Genomic DNA, 20,990 nt, shown 5'->3' with positions numbered 1-20,990 from the left:
CTCTCCCTGGTGAAATATGGATGGTATTGGTCAGCACCACTGGCCCTGGTGTAATGTGAATGGCCTTAGCCAACACCACTGCCCCTGGTGTAATGTGGATGGCATCAGCCAGTATCACATGCCCTTGTGTATTGTGGATGTCGTCAGCCAGCAACACAAGCACTGGTGAAATGTAGTTGGACTCACCCAGTAGAACAGTCCCTGGTGTAATGTGGATGGCATGACCAAGCAACGCAAGCCCTGGTTTAATGTGGATGGCATCAGCCAGTAGCACAGGCCTTTGTATATTGTGGATGGGATCAGGCACCAATACAGGCCCTGGTGATATGTAGTTGGCCTCAGCCATGACCACACCCTGGTGTAATGTAAATGTCCTAAGCCAGTAGCAAAGGCCCTGGTGTAATGTGAATGACCTTAGCCAACACCACTGGCCCTGGTGAAATGTGCATGATATCGGTCAGCACCACAGGCCCAGGTGTAATGTGGATGGCATCAACGAGCAGCAGAGGCCCTGGTGGGGTGAAGATGGCCTCAAAGCAAGCACTGTCCCTGGTGTAATGTGGATGGTAGAAGTCGGCATCAAAGGCCCTGATGTAATGCGGATGGCCTCAGCCAAAAGCACAGTCCCTGGTTTGGTTAAGATGGCCTCACAGGAAGCACTGTCTCTGGTTTAATGTGAATGGCCTTAGCCAACACCACTGGTCCTGGGAAATGTGCATGATATCGGTCAGCACCACAGGCCCAGGTGTAATGTGGATGGCATGACCAAGCAACGCAGGCCCTGGTGAAATGAGGATGGCCTCAGCCAGCAACAAAGGCCCTGGTGTTGTGAAGATGGCCTCACAGGGAGCACTGGCCCTGGTTTAATGTGGATGGCATCAGGCAGTAGCACAGGCCTTTGTATATTGTCGATGGGATCAGGCACTATGGAATCAGAACGATGCCACCTTGAAACGAAGCCGAAAAATGGATTGAAACCAAAAAAAAATATTGTAACTGAAATAAACGTACTGAAAAATCTTGTATTGAAACCGAAAAAAAAAATGGATAGTGAAAAACAATTAATTAAAACTGTAATTTTTTTGTTTTCGCTTACAATTTTTTTTTTTTCGGTTTCAATCCACTTTTCGGTTTCAAACCAGTTTTCGGTTTCAAACCATTTTTCAGTTTCAATCTGCTGGCACTGTTTTGGCATCCAGAGGCGCGCTTGAGGGGGCGGGGATTCCGACCCACATGAATTTGCATACATTATAGAGTCCGTTGCTCGTGCTGACCAAGCTGCCATTTTTCTCTTTTTGCCTCTTTCAATAATGGCTGCATCAAGTTCAAGTGGACCCTCTAAACCACAGGTAAGTAATCATTTTCCGTCGTCTTTCTTTGCTATTTCACTCGACTGGACATAGGTGTAGTTTTTATTAGCTAAATCTGGTGAAGTTGTGGTAAAATGCCAACATTAGCCTATTCGTTGTAGCAAGCTAGCTGGCAGCTAAAATTTGCTAAATTCAGTGATGCCCCTGTCACTTTCAGGAGTTAGAGGCCCGTGTTATAACGGCGGCACAAGATATAATCAACAGGTTAGCTCAAAGTCTTCAGCAACCTAATACCACATGTATACCAAATGCTGAGCACTCTCACGAGCACTCAGTTGGACAAGCCGAGACCCCAAAAGATACAGTGCAGGCGGAGATGGCAAGGTTAGAAATTGTATTGAACCATTATACTTTTAATCATTTGGATTAGTAAAAAAAAAAAAATCCCTGCATTTTGAAAATTATTTCTGCTTCTCACATATAGGTCATTTCCAGGATTTTTTACCAAAAAAAGGGGGAAAAATCGCTTTTCCCCACTCCAAAGTAGCACGCCGAGGCCTAAATCCAGCAAGCCATTCAGTGTATATATATATCTAGTGAATAAAGGCTGCACCAACACTCCTTCTGCTAGTGAGGAGCTGCAGCTGAGCCAAGCAGGGCTGGGAAAGAGATCCCTCATCTTGACTGATGATATGAGCCATACAATGGTAATGTAGTTAAACTTATATAAGAGAAATGCATTTACATAAAAAAATAAACATGTTCTATATCAAATCATAATGATAGACATGCAAATGATAGTTGGTTTGGGTCATATATTAGCACTGATAAAAATATTTCTGAATTATGTAGTTTTACCAATTGTGTCCCCTTATGTACTGTTTTAGATTAATAAACTGATAACTGAAGAATATCCCAAAATGGATGGAGTGCAAGGATGGTTGTTGCACAAGTCATCAGGTGCATAATTTTCCTCTTTGAAATTATTTTTTTTAGATGCTAGTGAAAGTTGAAAATGGTACAATGTTTTTTCTATTAATCTGTGTATTTAGGTAGTCAAGGTAGGAGGAAACTTTTAGCAATTCCTCCTCATGTAAATGGCTACACAGGAAGACTGATCCGCAACGTTTCCAGTGCAGGAAAGACCCTCTTGTATGTTGTTCCGCTACAGCAGGACCTTGATCTTACTCCTCTTCCATCAGATGCAGCTGAATTTCAAACCATGCCAAAGGCTTCTTGTCAGGTGTGCAAGGAAAGTATGCCTCTGCATATCCTAGCACTCCATGTCAACAATTGTGTGAAGTCTCAGTCAACAGAAGAGGAAGATGAGGTGAATTTATGTTATATTGTGGAATATTGCCTTATTAACAGTCTATAAATATTTGGGATATTTGTGCACGTAATTATAGAAGGCTTTTTTTTGTGTGTGTGACTATTCTGTTTTTGTTAATGTACAATACATTGTAGTAATTACAATTGTACTTCATAGACTGATGTCCAGCTTCTGTCTGTCATGAATTCACCAAGTTTTTGTAGAGAGCCTCTTGACATGAAGCAGGTGATAATGTTCAATCCACATATTTACAAATCATTGTTTCTTTTATGTTTTAACAGTATTTTTTTTTCTCTAGGACATGAAAGAATGCCCAATCTGTGTTTGCTGCTTTCCAGTGAATGAGATTGCCCAGCATGCAAGCCTGTGTGGTGAAAGGTTCGTTCAAATTTATACATATTAAACACATTTTCCTATGTTTACATCGGATTCCTTTTTAAAATTTTTAAGCCATTACAGTTTTGAGCTCAGTATGTAGTTACAGTAAATACTTACTTGGTCCACATTTTAATGCTTACAGTATATTTGAAACACACAATGTAATCACCGTACCTATTAAGCTCAGGACCCAATTTAAATGGCAGTAAAATCAGTTAAAAGACATCATAAGTTACATCACATATATTTTTGCTATTGTTCATAATTTTTAGACCTGAGGACAGTTCCACTCACATGACAGACGTTTATGTCAGTACTGACTCTGAGTGCAGTGTGCCAAGCAACAGAACAGATCCTTTAACTGATTTAGTCAGGTATGATTTATATTATTTGCCCTTTCAGATTATCTGGTTTTGTTTATAATACATTTGCTTTCATTTTAAGAAACAAAAATATATATATATTTTTTTTTCTCAGTGAAGCAGATGTGCTACAGTGGCTTTCAAGTCAGGTGGATACCAGCAAAAACTTTAGGATTTGCATCACTCGCAATGATCTTGTTCAAAGAGGCTTCATTCAGTGGCAACGACAGAAGAAGGCTTCCCCTGTGAACAAACTCCACGTGACTTTTATCGGAGAAGAAGGAATTGATACTGGTGCATTAAGCAAAGAATTTTTGACTGGTATAGCTATGTACATTGTACTTACAGTTCAGATATTGAATATGGCCAAATCAAATTAAGATAAAGTATAAGGTTAACCCTTTAAATTATTTTGTCTTTCTGTATCTCTATGTAGAAATGATGCATGGTATTGAGACTCGACTGTTTGAAGGCAGTGGCAAGAAGGGAAAGAGTCCTGTCTACTCTATCAGTGATTTAGAAAGTAGTTTCTACAGGTTTGTCTGTTTTTATACATTTCCGAGGATTATGTAGCATATGAAGCATGTTAAATATTTCTTTGTATCTTGCAGAACTGCATGAGAAGTGTTTTCAGTGAGCCTTGCACAGGGAGGTCCACCACCATGCTTCCTGAGAAGCTGGTGTTATCATTTTCTTGCAACAGGAAACTTCGATATTCTTCAGCTGACCAAAGATGATGTGGATGACACAGAATATAGGTCTCTAATCGAAAAGGTGAGCTGTGTTTGTACAGACTAGTGGAAAAGTGCTGATTGTTTGTGTGTGTATACAGTGTTGGGGAGTAACGTAAGACATGTACCGGCGTTACGTATTTAAAATACAAAATATGAGTAACTGTATTCCGTTACAGTTACCGTTTAAAAAGGTGGTATTTAGAATACAGTTACTTTGTTGAAATATATGAATTACACAGCGGCAGCGTTACGGTTGCCATGGTTACAGGGTGACGCGTGCTCTCTCTGCGACTGTGTGTTTCCTGGATGAGAGAGAGCCTTTTGGTTGTTGTTGTTGTGCTAAGCTAATAGGCAGCGTTACAGTCATAGCCCTAAAGAATGTAGCCTCATGGACAGTCTAGTCCGTGCTGCAGGGAGAATGGACTGCCATACTCGTTATGTGTCTGTGAGCGAGGAGGGAGAAAAAAGAAGAGTGGACAAGTACGAGTTGTCATCAAGCAGAAACGGGAGCTGGAAGCATGTAAATATAATAATAACCACTTCAGCCAAGAAGAGAGCCTGACGAGCCCAGTTGTAAGTAAGCTATTAAGACTCGACTGTACACCGTGTTCGTGTTTTCCTCCGAAACAATAAGTTCCTTTGCAGCAGCCTTTCAACGCCTCTCTCTGTCTCTCACTAGCAAATTTGACCCAGACAACAAAGTAAAGCTAGTATTTGGCTTCGAGCCCGACACGAACCTGACATATTAGCCAGAGGTCCCTTTACTATGGTTCGGAGCCGCGGACCTTCAATAAGAGTAATAAATCACATTTATGTAGTTGTAAATAGCATGATAATATATTAAGTAATCCAAAGTATTCAGAATACGTTACTCTCATTTAGTAACGTAACGGAATACGTTAAAAAATACAGTTTGGGGCCTGTAATCTGTAGTGGAATACATTTTAAAAGTAACCTTCACAATACTGTGTGTATAGTTGCATAATTTCAAAAACTTGAAATCATTTATTGTTTTGTTTTTGTATGTTTTCAGGTGGAAGTGGCAGACAACCTGACAGACCTCACTGAAGACATTGTGAGCTGTGGTTACACAGGACTTGTGAAGTTGGACAAACGGGACAGTATAATAAGGTAGTATATTTTAATAGACAATATACCAACCAGACACATTTGAAAGTAATATTTTGTAAGTTAAAACCCTGGTTTAGACCACCATACCCCATCAGTTTCACTAATGACTGTGTTTGCTTTTCTAAATAGATCAATTGTTGTGTATGCTACGGTGCGTCTGACTCCAATGCTACAGCAAATCAGAAATGGCATGAAGATCTACAACCTTCTGGAGGTGATTGGAAGGCACGAAAGTCTCTGTTCAAACCTGTTTGTTCCCAGCGATGAGAATGATGATACAGCGGTAAATATGTCTTTATTTATTTCAGGTGTTTTGTTTTTAGAACAGATTCTAAAAATACATGTGATGCAGTAATAGCCCTGTGAGGACTTTTTTGTTTCAGCCTTTATTTAGGTTGCTCAGATTAATGACTATTGAAGAATATATATATTTGTTATTGTTTATTTGAAATCACAACACGTGACACCCCCCAAAATCTCTTTAGCCGGATGCTGATTACATAATGAGCATCCTTGAGCCTGAGCTGAGTGAGAGGGGAAGTCCAAGGCATGCCAAAGAAAATGCCATCATCAACTTCTTCCAAGACTTCCTGGAGAACCTTGAAACCTCAGGTTTGTGCCGTCGGCCAGTTACTGATATTATCATCAAACCAACATTAACACAACAGCTGTTACAAATATAGTGTTGTAACATTTCTTTCAAACGTACTGTACTCTGCAAAATTGTCATCACGGAACTGAAATCTCTGTAAAGATTTGTTTATATGTTTTGATGTTTTATACAATCTACCACATGTCTAAATGACAAAATTGGTTTTGCATATTAATAAATTTTGTGGCATGACAGTTAAAGATTTAAAGTAAGTCAAATCTGCTTCTTCAGATCAGGATAAAGACAAAAAGAGCTGTGAGTATGGGATACAAGTCCTACAGGACCAGGAACAGGACCAGGAAGAATACTGGATTTCCAAACACCAACCACCGAGAATGTCTGTCCCAGCGATTATGCAGTGGTTAACTGGACAAAGACACAAACCATGCCTTCCTTCAGAAAGGGCAAGTTTTAAAATACATGTAAGATTTGAGCATCAATGCAAAGATACGATGCCTGGACACTACATATGTTACCCACTTGTAAGTGCCTGCACAAACACAATCATCTTTCCTGTGGCACACATGAACTCATACACCGAGTTCACAGAATTTATGACAACAGCTGTCACAATGGGGAGAGATTTCAGCCGTGTGTAGTTGACACTCAAATAGCATGCCATCACAAGTTATGCAGTATTGCACTGTATTTCTACTATTTGTGTAACCCTTTAGACCTATTTCAGTTCTTGGAACAGCGTAAGAAAGGAAAAAAGATTTACAGTTAGATTATTTTTCCATGTTGTTTCACTTACTTTTTGTTCTTATAATGTTAAAAACTATGTTCACAAAACGGAGGAGCCCATTCAGAAGACTGCATTCATAAAAACTTGAGTCTAAGATTCAACTTGTTCGCAAATTAAATTCTGTAAGTCTGAAGAAGTTTAAGTGAATTTTGTTTAAATATATTTTCTGTATATAAAGCATATAGTTTTATTTTGTTACAGAAAAGTTTTCCACTGTGAAATTGTAAATTTATTGATATCGCAACTGTTTTGCTGAAAATAAATATTCTTACACTTGATGAATTGTTTTTTTCAGTCATTAAAATGATATCATTTAATTGTTTAGAGTATTTATTGGCATGACATGTTAAACAAATTTAATCAATCCAGTTACAAAAACATCAGACATGAGATGCTTAACTGACTGTGGCTACTTTAAACATGAAGTTATAAAAGGTGAAAACAGTATTTGATGCAATTAAAAAAGATATAATCTGAAAATACATCTTAAGATTGATTGATTTGCTATTTTGTCATTACAATACAAATAATGTGGTCAAATCCTATGAGAAAGGCTAACTGAGTGGGTTCTGTTGTGTTACTGAATGAACTATGATGTAGTTCAGCACTCTCTCATAAAGGTCTCTTCCGTTGTCAAAGGAGGGACTAAGAGGATGAATGGCTGCCCTCAGTCCTGCCATCTCCTCAGGCCCCAAAGGACACTGTATTGGTGGAAGAACTACACCACCACTCTCTGGTCTCGAACAGTCAAGGTCCAAAGAGAAATGTTCTTGAATGTCCTGAAAATCCACTTGCTTTTGTTATGAACAGTATAACTATAGTATGCAGCAATTAAAAAAGTATGTTAAAGTCTTTAAAAACAAAGACAGGTGCACATGTTAAATATATGCATGTCATGAATTTCAAGGTACAAAAACATAAGCGTTATAAAACATCTGTAATAGCACATTTTATAGTCATACCTCAGTGTTTTCTGGTGGAGCGACAGGATTTTGAAGAAGTCCAATAGTCCAAAGTTGATTAGGCGTAAGATTTTGTTCTGTTCGCAGTGCATGATTATCCCACCCGTTCTTGAAAGTGTCAAGGTCCTTCTGCAGACGTTCCACAAAGATGTACTGAGCACAGAACAGGTGGAGGCTGTTGGAGGGGTCGAGCAGGCTGTCTTCCTCAAGGTTGTGAAGTAGCTCATAATAAACACTGGTTACAGCCATCCAGACATCACGCCACAAGCGCTCAACTCTACAACATAAAAAATATCAAAAGAACAGTAGTTTACAAATCCAGGCTTGTACCTGTTTTTGATTTACTAATGATAAAAGACCCATGTATTTAAAAATAAATGAATAAATATTGAATAAGACGCTGGTGAATGTGATGATTGATTTGGGTTTACAAGAAAGAGATGATATATATATATATATATATATATATATATATATATATATATATATATATATATATATATATATATATATATATATGCTAAGTCCTGTATATAACTTACCTTTGATTGTGAACACTTTTTCTTGAAATGTAGCTTGCTCTGCCACAACCACGAACAGTAAAAATGCAATGAGCAATGCCAACATTTTCGACACCCTGGTCTCCTCTAACTCTGCATGACGAAATAGAATACAAACAAGTGTTCAGAAGGTTGAATAATAATATAGCATGTATCAAGGTTGTACATTACCTTAAAGGAAAGCCAAACTGTTCAACAGAGCTCACAAAGAAGCCTAATGCAGTTGATGCCTTGTTATTATTTCCAGCACCAAGGTACATTATCTGGAAAATAATTTATGAATAACTGATTTTGTTTTGAAGAAACAAACACAATATCTAACCAACTAAGAACACCTGACAGTTATATACTTTCTTAAAGTAAAATAAAGACAACTCAACACTAATGAACGTAAATTTCTTGTCAAAGGAGTGGAAGAAGAATACGCCACTTTCTCTCTATAGGGTAGTTAATTAATTTTGAGAAAAGAAATTGTGATTGCAATGGAATATTGTTTACCTTTCGCGAATAGCCATCAATCCCAGCAAATATAACTATGCCATATCTAAAAAAGAAAAATGTGAAACACACACACACGTCCAAGTATAACATTTGTCCACAAGTCAGAATTTATCAACTTGTTTTTTTCTTTGCTTACTAAACAGGAATTTTTTTTTTACTTTGTAGAAATAGAAATTTACCTGAATCCTCTAACCGTTAACGTAAAATGCCTTATGCTCAAATCATAAATGAAAATAGTTACAGTGTATCCAGAGTACTGAACATACAAACACGTACTGTACACAAACCTGATGAGTTTGTGGTTTGTATCTACATGGACCAATGAGAGGGGACCTTTTACAGAGTACACTCTTCTTGCAACACAGCCGACAGATGCCATCCTTTCTAGGATTCCTGCAGCATCTACCCTATGCATCGATGCAGACACTTGCTCCCATTTGACACGGTATCCCATGGCCTGCAGTTCCCCCATCATCATTCGATAGCCGATGTGTGGCAGTCTCCTTTTAACTGATCTAACAAGGCTGTCCAGCTCATCATCTGTGACACTGCTATATGATGCATGCACTGAAAGTCCATACTATTGCATCCGACGAAATAATGTCCTTTTGCTGACACCCAGAAGCCGAGCTATACTTGGAATGGAAAATTTCATGTTGATGAGGCTTTGCAAACATTCTTCTGATATACTAAGTTTACGTTGTCCTCCCGCTGTGTATACAACATCAACAAGAGAAGAATGTGGGTGTCTCTCTCCGTCTTGAAAATTTATCAGTCTCAAAAGATTGGATAAGGCATTAAGAATATCTTGTGGTACTGCTAAAATATTACCAAATGACCGTATAAGTCTCAATTCATGACTGATGACATAATGCAAATAGTCCATATCTACAGGTCTGCGTTGTACAGCTCCATGAAGCTTTGTTAGCAATCTTTCATAGAACTGCCTCCTTATTAATGGTACCTGGAACAGAAATTGATACATTTGCTAATTGTGCACTAATGACATATCAATCTATGCATACGTACATGAACACAACAGGAAGATAAAGAAATTAAATCATTTACATCAACAACTACATCCATTTCATAGGACTTTTAATGAATTTTAGTTTAAAATACATTTGTGATTTAAAAATACTTAAAAATGCAAAATATGTGAAAACTTTTTGTCCAGATTGGAGCAGAATATTCATATTTAAAATTAATTTAGTTACAAATGGCTTGGTACAGCACCCTTTTTACACTGACAGACAGGCAACTATTTTGTTTTAAAGAGTACGGCAAGCAAAGATGTATAAAAAAAAACAGGTGACCTGCAACACTGCCATAAAGACATTACTTGCAACCCTACACTTGTCTTACCGTTATGTGCCTGGAATCTGCCATTGCTTAATATGTTATCATCACCACTGGCCATCAGGAGTAAGGCTCTGGCACCCTTGTAGATACCTTTGCAGTTTGAACCTCAAATCCCTGTACTGCAGAATCCATTTCAAAGTTAAAGTGTTTGTTTATTCACAAAAGAGACAGGGGCATCACTGAATTTAGCAAATTTTAGCTGCCAGCTAGCTTGCTACAACGAATAGGCTAATGTTGGCATTTTACCACAACTTCACCAGATTTAGCTAATAAAAACTACACCTATGTCCAGTCGAGTGAAATAGCAAAGAAAGACGACGGAAAATGATTACTTACCTGTGGTTTAGAGGGTCCACTTGAACTTGATGCAGCCATTATTGAAAGAGGCAAAAAGAGAAAAATGGCAGCTTGGTCAGCACGAGCAATGGACTCTATAATGTCTGCAAATTCATGCGGGTCGGAGTCCCCGCCCCCTCAAGCGCACCTCCGGATGCCAAAACAGTGCCAGCAGATTGAAACTGAAAAATGGTTTGAAACCGAAAAATGGATTGAAACCGAAAACTGGTTTGAAACCGAAAAATGGATTGAAACCGAAAAAAAAAAAAAATTGTAAGCGAAAACAAAAAAATTACAGTTTTAATTAATTGTTTTTCACTATCCATTTTTTTTCGGTTTCAATACAAGATTTTTCAGTACGTTTATTTCAGTTACAATATTTTTTTTCGGTTTCAATCCATTTTTCGGTTTCGTTTCAAGGTGGCATCGTTCTGATTCCATAAGGCACCAATACAGGCCCTGGTGATATGTAGTTGGCCTCAGCCATGACCACAACCTGGTGTAATGTAAATGTCCTAAGCCAGTAGCAAAGGCCCTGGTGTAATGTGAATGACCTTAGCCAACACCACTGGCCCTGGTGAAATGTGCATGATATCAGTCAGCACCACAGGCCCAGGCGAAATGTGGATGGCATCAACGAGCAGCAGAGGCCCTGGTGGGGTGAAGATGGCCTCAAAGGAAGCACTGTCCCTGGTGTAATGTGGATGGTAGAAGTCGGCATCACAGGCCCTGATGTAATGCGGATGGCCTCAGCCAAAAGCACAGTCCCTGGTTTGGTTAAGATGGCCTCACAGGAAGCACTGTCTCTGGTGTAATGTGAATGGCATGATATCGGTCAGCACCACAGGCCCAGGTATAATGTGGATGGCATCAACGACTAGCACAGGCCCTGGTGAAATGTAGTTGGCCTCAGCCAGTAGCACAGGCCCTGTTGTTATGTGGATGGCATGAGCCAGCAATGCAGGCCCTTGTGAAATGTGGATGGCCTCATCCAACAACACTGTCCCTGGTGAAATATGGATGGTATTGGTCAGCACCACTGGCCATGGTGTAATGTGAATGGCCTTAGCCAACACCACTGCCCCTGGTGTAATGTGGATGGCATCAGCCAGTATCACATGCCCTTGTGTATTGTGGATGTCGTCAGCCAGCAACACAAGCACTGGTGAAATGTAGTTGGCCTCACCCAGTAGCACAGTCCCTGGTGTAATGTGGATGGCATGACCAAAAAACGCAGGCCCTGGTGAAATGAGGATGGCCTCAGCCAGCAACAAAGGCCCTGGTGTGGTGAAGATGGCCTCAACGGGAGCACTGGCCCTGGTTTAATGTGGATGGCATCAGGCAGTAGCACAGGCCTTTGTATATTGTCGATGGGATCAGGCACCAATACAGGCCCTGGTGATATGTAGTTGGCCTCACCCATAACAACACCCTAGTGTAATGTAAATGTCCTAAGCCAGTAGCAAAGGCCCTGGTGTAATGTGAATGACCTTAGCCAACACCACTGGCCCTGGTGAAATGTGCATGATATCGGTCAGCACCACAGGCCCAGGTGTAATGTGGATGGCATCAACGAGCAGCAGAGGCCCTGGTGGGGTGAAGGTGGCCTCAGCCAGAAACAAAGGCCCTGGTGTTGTGAAGATGGCCTCACTGTCCCTGGTGAAATGTGGATGGTATAAGCCGGCATCACAGGCCCTTGTGTAATGTGGATGTCCTCGGCCAACACAACTGTTGAATGGCCCTGGTGAAATGTGGATGGTATAAACAAGTAGAACAGGCCCTGGTGTAATGTGGATGGCCTCATCCAGCACCACTGTTGGATGGCCCTGGTGAAATGTGGATGGTATCAACACGTAGCACAGACCCTGGTGTAATGTGGATTGCCTCATCCAGCACCATAGGCCCTGGTGTGTTGATGATGGCCTCAATGGAAGCACTGGCAGTGGTGTAATGTGGATGGCCTCATCCAACAACACTGGCCCTGGTGAAATGTGGATGGTTTTGGACAGCACCACTTGCGCTGGTATAATGTGGATGGCATCAACGACTAGCACAGGCCCTGGTGAAATGTAGTTGGCCTCAGCCAGTAGCACAGGCCCTGTTGTTATGTGGATGGCATGAGCCAGCAATGCAGGCCCTTGTGAAATGTGGATGGCATCATCTAACAACACTGTCCCTGGTGAAATATGGATGGTATATGCCAGCACCACTGGACCTGGTGTAATGTGAATGGAATCAACGAGTAGCACAGGCACTGGTGTAATGTGGATGGCCTCATCCAACAACACTGGCCCTGGTGAAATGTAGTTGGCCTCACCCAGTAGCACAGTCCCTGGTGTAATGTGGATGGCATGACCAAGCAACGCAGGCCCTGGTGAAATGAGGATGGCCTCAGCCAGCAACAAAGACCCTGGTGTGGTGAAGATGGCCTCACAGGGAGAACTGGCCCTGGTGTAATGTGGATGGCATCAGGCAGTAGCACAGGCCTTTGTATATTGTGGATGGGATCAGACACCAAGACAGGCACTGGTGAAATGTAGTTGGCCTCAGCCAGTAGAAAAAGCCCTGGTGTAATGTTGATGGTCTCATCTAATAACACTGTCCTTGGTGAAATATGGATGTATTGGTCAGCATCACACACCCTGGTGTAGTGTGAATGGCCTTTGCCAACACCACTGGCCCTGGTGAAATGTGCATGATATCCAGCACCACACGCCCAGGTTTAATGTGGTTGGCATCAACGAGAAGGAGAGGCCGTGGTGGCATGAAGATTGCCTCAAGGGAAGCACTGTGCCTGGTGTAACTTATCCACATTACACCAGGCTTCTACCGGCCTGTGATACCGGTAGAAGCCGGCATCAAACTCCCAGGTGTAATGTGAATGGCATCAACGAGCAGCAGAGGCCAAGGTTGGGTGAAGATGGCCTCTCAGGAAGCACTGTCCCTGGTGTAACTTATCCACATTACACCAGGATACATTACACCAGGCTTCTACCTGTCTCGGGCCACCGGGACAGACTGTGTGGAGTGAGTGGAGGACCCAAGAGCAAACAGAGGTGAGGACACAAAAACCGGACTTAACAGAAGGCGAGCCTTTATTTAGGGCCGAAAACTTAAGGAACAAGGCAGCAAAGCAACTGAGGGAAAACCTGAACATAGACTGGGAAAACTATGGCTAAACAAAGTACAAACTAGGACTAGTTAAGGCTGGGAAACTATGACAAGGGGTAGGGGAGATAACACAGACGACGCGACACAGACTGTAAGAAACACAGAGACTAAATACACATGAGGGATGATCAGGGGAAGTGGCCACACATGGGAACACAGCTGACACACATGAACTTAACGACAGGACAGGAGGAGTGAGCTGAATACACAGACAGTGAATGCAGGCCTTCAAAGTAAAACAGGAAACATGAGACATGAACCGGGGAGATGTAGTACAGGGGGAGGTGACATAACTGACAGCATGAACTTGACAGTACAAGACACACAGACATAAACACACGAAGGGCAAGGGAGACGTAATGCAAGGGTGACATAATTACAAAAAGGGCTGGACTACCTTAAAGAACCTAAGCAAACAATAAACATCAAAATAGGTTAAGCATAACACACTGGGTCACACGACCCAGGACCATGACACTACCGGCCTGTGATACTGGTAGAAGCCGGCATCAAAGGCCCAGGTGTAATGTGGATTGCATCAACAAGCAGCAGAGGCCCTGGTTGGGTGAAGATGGCCTCACAGGATGCACTGTACCTGGTGTAATGTGGATGGTAGAAGCCGTCATCACAAGCCCTGGTGTAATGTGTATGGCCTCAGCCCACAGCAAAGGCCCTGGTGTGGTGAAGATGGCCTCACTCTCCCTGGTGAAATGTGGATGGTATAAGCCGGCATCACAGGCCCTTGTGTAATTTGGATGTCCTCGGCCAACACCACTGTTGGATGGCCCTGGTGAAATGTGGATGGTATCAACAAGTAGCACAGGCCCTGGTGTAATGTGGATTGCCTCATCCATCACCACAGGCCCTGGTGTGTTGATGATGGCCTCAATGGAAGCACAGGCCCTGGTGTAATGTGGATGGGCTTATCCAGCACCACAGGCCCTGGTGTGTTGATGATGGCTTCAATGGAAGCACTGGCAGTGGTGTAATGTGGATGGCTTCATCCAACAACACTGGCCCTGGTGAAATGTGGATGGTTTTGGACAGCACCACTTGCGCTGGTATAATGTGGATGGCATCAACGACTAGCACAGGCCCTGTGAAATGTAGTTGGCCTCAGCCAGTAGCACAGGCCCTGTTGTTATGTGGATGGCATGAGCCAGCAACGCAGGCCCTTGTGAAATGAGGTTGGTATCCGCAAGCAGCACAGGCCCTGGTGTTGTGAATATGGCCTCACAGGGAGCAGTGGCCCTGTTGCAATGTGGATGGCATCATCCAGTAGCACAGGCCTTTTTATATTGTGGATGGGATCAGCCACCAACACAGGGCCTGGTGAAATGTAAATGTCCTCACCCAGTAGGACAGGCCCTGGTGTAATGTGGATGGCCTCAGCGAACAGCAAAGAACCTTGTGTGGTGAAGATTGCCTGACAGGAAGCACCACTGGCCCTGGTGTAATGTGGATGGCCTCAGCCAGTAGTACAGAAACCTTGTATATTGTGGATTGCATCAGAAGCAACACAAGCCCTGGTGTGGTGATGATGGCCTCACAGGAAGCACTGGCAGTGGTGTAATGTGGATGGCGTAAGCCAACAACACTGGCACTGGTGAAATGTGGATGGTATTGGCCAGAACCAAAGGCCCAGGTGTAATGTGAATGTCCTCAGTCAAAAGCACAGACCCTGGTGTGGTGATGATGGCCTCACAGGAAGCACTGTCCCTGGGGTAAAGTGTATGGCCTAAGCCAACAACAGTGGCCCTGGTGAAATGTGGATGGCATCAGCCAACACCACTGGCCCTGGTGTAATGTGGATGGCATCAGCCAGTATCACAGTCCCTTTGTTTTTTGTGGATGTCATCAGCCAGCAACACAAGCCCTTGGGAAATGTGGATGGTATTGGCCAGCACCAAAGGCTCTGGTGTGATGTGGATGGCCTCTGCCAACAGTACAGGCCCTGGTGTGGTGAAGATGCCCTCACAGGAAGCACTGTCCCTGATGTAAAGTTTATGGCCTCAGCCAACAACAGTGGCCCTGGTGAAATATCGATGGTATTGGCCAGCACCACAGGTCCTGGTGTAATGTGAATGTCTTCAGCCAGTAGCAGAGGCCCTTGTGAATTGTGGATCGCATCAGCCAGCAACACAAGCCCTGGTGAAATGTGGATGGTAGCAATGAGTATCACAGGCCCTGATGTGGTGATGATGGCAACACAGGAAGCACTGGCAGTGGTGTAAGCTGGATTGCATCAGCCAACAACACTGGCCCTGTTGAAATGTGGATGGTATTGGCCAGCACGACAGGCCCTGGTGTAATGTGAATGGAATCAACGAGTAGCACAGGCACTGCTGTAATGTGGATGGCCTCATCCAACGACACTGGCCCTGGTGAAATGTGGATGGCATCAGCCAGTAGCACAGGCCTTTGTATATTGTGGATGGGATAAGGCACCAATACAGGCCCTGGTGATATGTAGTTGGCCTCAGCCATGACCACACCCTGGTGTAATGTAAATGTCCTAAGCCAGTAGCAAAGGCCCTGGTGTAATGTGAATGACCTTAGCCAACACCACTGGCCCTGGTGAAATGTGCAAGATATTGGTCAGCACCACAGGCCCAGGCGTAATGTGGATGGCATCAACGAGCAGCAGAGGCCCTGGTGCGGTGAAGATGGCCTCAAAGCAAGCACTGTCCCTGGTGTAATGTGGATGGTAGAAGTCGGCATCACAGGCCCTGATGTAATGCGGATGGCCTCAGCCAAAAGCACAGTCCCTGGTTTGGTTAAGATGGCCTCACAGGAAGCACTGTCTCTGGTGTAATGTGAATGGCCTTAGCCAACACCACTGGCCATGGGAAATGTGCATGATATCGATCAGCACCACAGGCCCAGGTGTAATGTGGATGGCCTCATCCAACAACACTGGCCGTGGTGAAATGTGGATGGTTTTGGACAGCACCACTTGCGCTGGTATAATGTGGATGGCATCAACGACTAGCACAGGCCCTGGTGAAATGTATTTGGCCTCAGCCAGTAGCACAGGCCCTGTTGTTATGTGGATGGCATGAGCCAGCAATGCAGGCCCTTGTGAAATGTGGATGGCCTCATCTAACAACACTGTCCCTGGTGAAATATGGATGGTATTGGTCAGCACCACTGGCCCTGGTGTAATGTGGATGGCATCAGCCAGTATCACATGCCCTTGTGTATTGTGGATGTCGTCAGCCAGCAACACAAGCCCTGGTGAAATGTAGTTGGCCTCACCCAGTAGCACAGGCCCTGGTGTAATGTGGATGGCCTCATCTAACAACACTGTCCCTGGTGAAATATGGATGGTATTGGTCAGCACCACTGGCCCTGGTGAAATGTGAATGGCCTTAGCCAACACCACTGGCCCTGGGAAATGTGCATGATATCGGTCAGCACCACAGGCCCAGGCGTAATGTGGATGGCATCAACGAGCAGCAGAGGCCCTGGTGGGGTGAAGATGGCCTCAAAGGAAGCACTGTCCCTGGTGTAATGTGGATGGTAGAAGTCGGCATCACAGGCCCTGATGTAATGCGGATGGCCTCAGCCAAAAGCACAGTCCCTGGTTTGGTTAAGATGGCCTCACAGGAAGCGCTGTCTCTGGTGTAATGTGAATGGCCTTAGCCAACATCACTGGCCCGGGGAAATGTGCATGATATCGGTCAGCACCACAGGCCCAGGTGTAATGTGGATGGCATGACCAAGCTACGCAGGCCCTGGTGAAATGAGGATGGCCTCAGCCAGCAACAAAGGCCCTGGTGTTGTGAAGATGGCCTGACAGGGAGCACTGGCCCTGGTTTAATGTGGATGGCATCAGGCATTAGCACAGGCCTTGTATATTGTCGATGGGATCAGGCACCAATACAGGCGCTGGTGATATGTAGTCGGCCTCAGCAATAACCACACCCTGGTGTAATGTAAATGTCCTAAGCCAGTAGCAATGGCCCTGGTGTAATGTGAATGACCTTAGCCAACACCACTGGCCCTGGTGAAATGTGCATGATATCGGTCAGCACCACAGGCCCAGGCGTAATGTGGATGGCATCAATGAGCAGCAGAGGCCCTGGTGGGGTGAAGATGGCCTCAAAGGAAGCACTGTCCCTGGTGTAATGTGGATGGTAGAAGTCGGCATCAAAGGCCCTGATGTAATGCGGATGGCCTCAGCCAAAAGCACAGTCCCTGGTTTGGTTAAGATGGCCTCACAGGAAGCACTGTCTCTGGTGTAATGTGAATGGCCTTAGCCAACACAACTGGCCCTGGGAAATGTGCATGATATCGATCAGCACCACAGGCCCAGGTGTAATGTGGATGGCCTCATCCAACAACACTGACCGTGGTGAAACGTGGATGGTTTTGGACAGCACCACTTGCGCTGGTATAATGTGGATGGCATCAACGACTAGCACAGGCCCTGGTGAAATGTAGTTGGCCTCAGCCAGTAGCACAGGCCCTGTTGTTATGTGGATGGCACCAGCCAGCAATGCAGGCCCTTGTGAAATGTGGATGGCCTCATCTAACAACACTGTCCCTGGTGAAATATGGATGGTATTGGTCAGCACCACTGGCCCTGGTGTAATGTGAATGGCCTTAGCCAACACCACTGCCCCTGGTGTAATGTGGATGGCATCAGCCAGTATCACATGCCCTTGTGTATTGTGGATATCGTCAGCCAGCAACACAAGCACTGGTGAAATGTAGTTGGCCTCAACCAGTAGCACAGTCCCTGGTGTAATGTGGATGGCATGACCAAGCAACGCAGGCCCTGGTGAAATGAGGATGGCCTCAGCCAGCAACAAAGGCCCTGGTGTGGTGAAGATGGCCTCACAGGGAGCACTGGCCCTGGTTTAATGTGGATGGCATCAGCCAGTAGCACAGGCCTTTGTATATTGTCGATGGGATCAGGCACCAATACAGGCCCTGGTGATATGTAGTTGGCCTCAGCCATGACCACACCCTGGTGTAATGTAAATGTCCTAAGCCAGTAGCAAAGGCCCTGGTGTAATGTGAATGACCTTAGCCAACACCACTGGCCCTGGTGAAATGTGCATGATATCGGTCAGCACCACAGGCCCAGGCGTAATGTGGATGGCATCAACGAGCAGCAGAGGCCCTGGTGGTTTGAAGATGGCCTCAAAGCAAGCACTGTCCCTGGTGTAATGTGGATGGTAGAAGTCGGCATCACAGGCCCTGATGTAATGCGGATGGCCTCAGCCAAAAGCACAGTCCCTGGTTTGGTTAAGATGGCCTCACAGGAAGCACTGTCTCTGGTGTAATGTGAATGGCCTTAGCCAACACCACTGGCCATGGGAAATGTGCATGATATCGATCAGCACCACAGGCCCAGGTGTAATGTGGATGGCCTCATCCAACAACACTGACCGTGGTGAAACGTGGATGGTTTTGGACAGCACCACTTGCGCTGGTATAATGTGGATGGCATCAACGACTAGCACAGGCCCTGGTGAAATGTAGTTGGCCTCAGCCAGTAGCACAGGCCCTGTTGTTATGTGGATGGCATGAGCCAGCAATGCAGGCCCTTGTGAAATGTGGATGGCCTCATCTAACAACACTGTCCCTGGTGAAATATGGATGGTATTGGTCAGCACCACTGGCCCTGGTGTAATGTGAATGGCCTTAGCCAACACCACTGCCCCTGGTGTAATGTGGATGGCATCAGCCAGTATCACATGCCCTTGTGTATTGTGGATATCGTCAGCCAGCAACACAAGCACTGGTGAAATGTAGTTGGCCTCAACCAGTAGCACAGTCCCTGGTGTAATGTGGATGGCATGACCAAGCAACGCAGGCCCTGGTGAAATGAGGATGGCCTCAGCCATCAACAAAGGCCCTGGTGTGGTGAAGATGGCCTCACAGGGAGCACTGGCCCTGGTTTAATGTGGATGGCATCAGCCAGTAGCACAGGCCTTTTTATATTGTCGATGGGATCAGGCACCAATACAGGCCCTGGTGATATGTAGTTGGCCTCAGCCATGACCACACCCTGGTGTAATGTAAATGTCCTAAGCCAGTAGCAAAGGCCCTGGTGTAATGTGAATGACCTTAGCCAACACCACTGGCCCTGGTGAAATGTGCATGATATCGGTCAGCACCACAGGCCCAGGCGTAATGTGGATGGCATCAACGAGCAGCAGAGGCCCTGGTGGTTTGAAGATGGCCTCAAAGCAAGCACTGTCCCTGGTGTAATGTGGATGGTAGAAGTCGGCATCACAGGCCCTGATGTAATGCGGATGGCCTCAGCCAAAAGCACAGTCCCTGGTTTGGTTAAGATGGCCTCACAGGAAGCACTGTCTCTGGTGTAATGTGAATGGCCTTAGCCAACACCACTGGCCCTGGGAAATGTGCATGATATCGATCAGCACCACAGGCCCAGGTGTAATGTGGATTGCCTCATCCAACAACACTGGCCGTGGTGAAATGTGGATGGTTTTGGACAGCACCACTTGCGCTGGTATAATGTGGATGGCAACAACGACTAGCACAGGCCCTGGTGAAATGTATTTGGCCTGAGCCAGTAGCACAGGCCCTGTTGTTATGTGGATGGCATGAGCCAGCCAGTAGCACAGGCCCTTGTGAAATGTGGATGGCCTCATCTAACAACACTGTCCCTGGTGAAATATGGATGGTATTGGTCAGCACCACTGGCCCTGGTGAAATGTGAATGGCCTTAGCCAACACCACTGGCCCTGGTTTAATGTGGATGGCATCAGGCAGTAGCACATGCCCTTGTGTATTGTGGATGTCGTCAGCCAGCAACACAAGCACTGGTGAAATGTAGTTGGCCTCACCCAGTAGCACAGGCCCTGGTGTAATGTGGATGGCCTCATCTAACAACACTGTCCCTGGTGAAATATGGATGGTATTGGTCAGCACCACTGGCCCTGGTGAAATGTGAATGGCCTTAGCCAACACCACTGGCCCTGGTTCAATGTGGATGGCATCAGGCAATAGCACAGGCCTTTGTATATTGTCGATGGGATCAGGCACCAATACAGGCCCTGGTGATATGTAGTTGGCCTCAGCCATGACCACACCCTGGTGTAATGTAAATGTCCTAAGCCAGTAGCAAAGGCCCTGGTGTAATGTGAATGACCTTAGCCAACACCACTGGCCCTGGTGAAATGTGCAAGATATTGGTCAGCACCACAGGCCCAGGCGTAATGTGGATGGCATCAACGAGCAGCAGAGGCCCTGGTGGGGTGAAGATGGCCCCAAAGCAAGCACTGTCCCTGGTGTAATGTGGATGGTAGAAGTCGGCATCACAGGCCCTGATGTAATGCGGATGGCCTCAGCCAAAAGCACAGTCCCTGGTTTGGTTAAGATGGCCTCACAGGAAGCACTGTCTCTGGTGTAATGTGAATGGCCTTAGCCAACACCACTGGCCATGGGAAATGTGCATGATATCGATCAGCAC

The 20,990-nt window shown here is 44.9% G+C and overlaps 1 protein-coding gene and 1 pseudogene across 1 annotated transcript; one reads left to right on the top strand and one right to left on the bottom strand.

The window, feature by feature from the left end:
- Window positions 1-1,310: 1,310 nt before the first annotated feature.
- Window positions 1,311-6,499, top strand: LOC147316583 (uncharacterized; annotated as a pseudogene).
- Window positions 6,500-7,199: 700 nt separating this feature from the next.
- LOC147316582 (uncharacterized) lies at window positions 7,200-9,602 on the bottom strand. The gene is made up of 6 exons (XM_086258161.1): window positions 8,956-9,602; window positions 8,666-8,711; window positions 8,339-8,430; window positions 8,150-8,260; window positions 7,608-7,884; window positions 7,200-7,424 (listed from the first exon to the last, which is right to left on the bottom strand). The coding sequence occupies exons 1-6, from the start codon at window positions 9,144-9,146 to the stop codon at window positions 7,200-7,202; spliced, it is 942 nt and encodes a 313-aa protein (XP_086114287.1). The 5' UTR covers window positions 9,147-9,602.
- Between the last annotated feature and the right edge of the window lie 11,388 nt (window positions 9,603-20,990).

This window comes from Aulonocara sp. 'chitande type north' Nkhata Bay, linkage group LG13 (genome assembly GCF_057382095.1).
Source record: "Aulonocara sp. 'chitande type north' Nkhata Bay isolate Kocher_YH1m ecotype deep benthic linkage group LG13, A_spYH_male_GT1.1, whole genome shotgun sequence".
NCBI classification, from domain to species: domain Eukaryota; kingdom Metazoa; phylum Chordata; class Actinopteri; order Cichliformes; family Cichlidae; genus Aulonocara; species Aulonocara sp. 'chitande type north' Nkhata Bay.
The sequence above is the reverse complement of the archived record's forward strand: the minus strand, read 5'-3'. Positions and strand labels throughout refer to the sequence as shown.

Bases quoted from the DNA above. Each gene is read 5' to 3' on its own strand.
- LOC147316582 (XM_086258161.1), bottom strand. From the start codon at position 9,146: ATGATGATGGGGGAACTGCAGGCCATGGGATACCGTGTCAAATGGGAG. The intron at 8,261-8,338 runs GTAATGTACAAC...TTCGTCATGCAG, and splicing joins CAGTTTGGCTTTCCTTTAAG to AGTTAGAGGAGACCAGGGTG. The intron at 7,885-8,149 runs GTAAGTTATATA...TTTATGTTGTAG, and splicing joins AAAAGTGTTCACAATCAAAG to AGTTGAGCGCTTGTGGCGTG.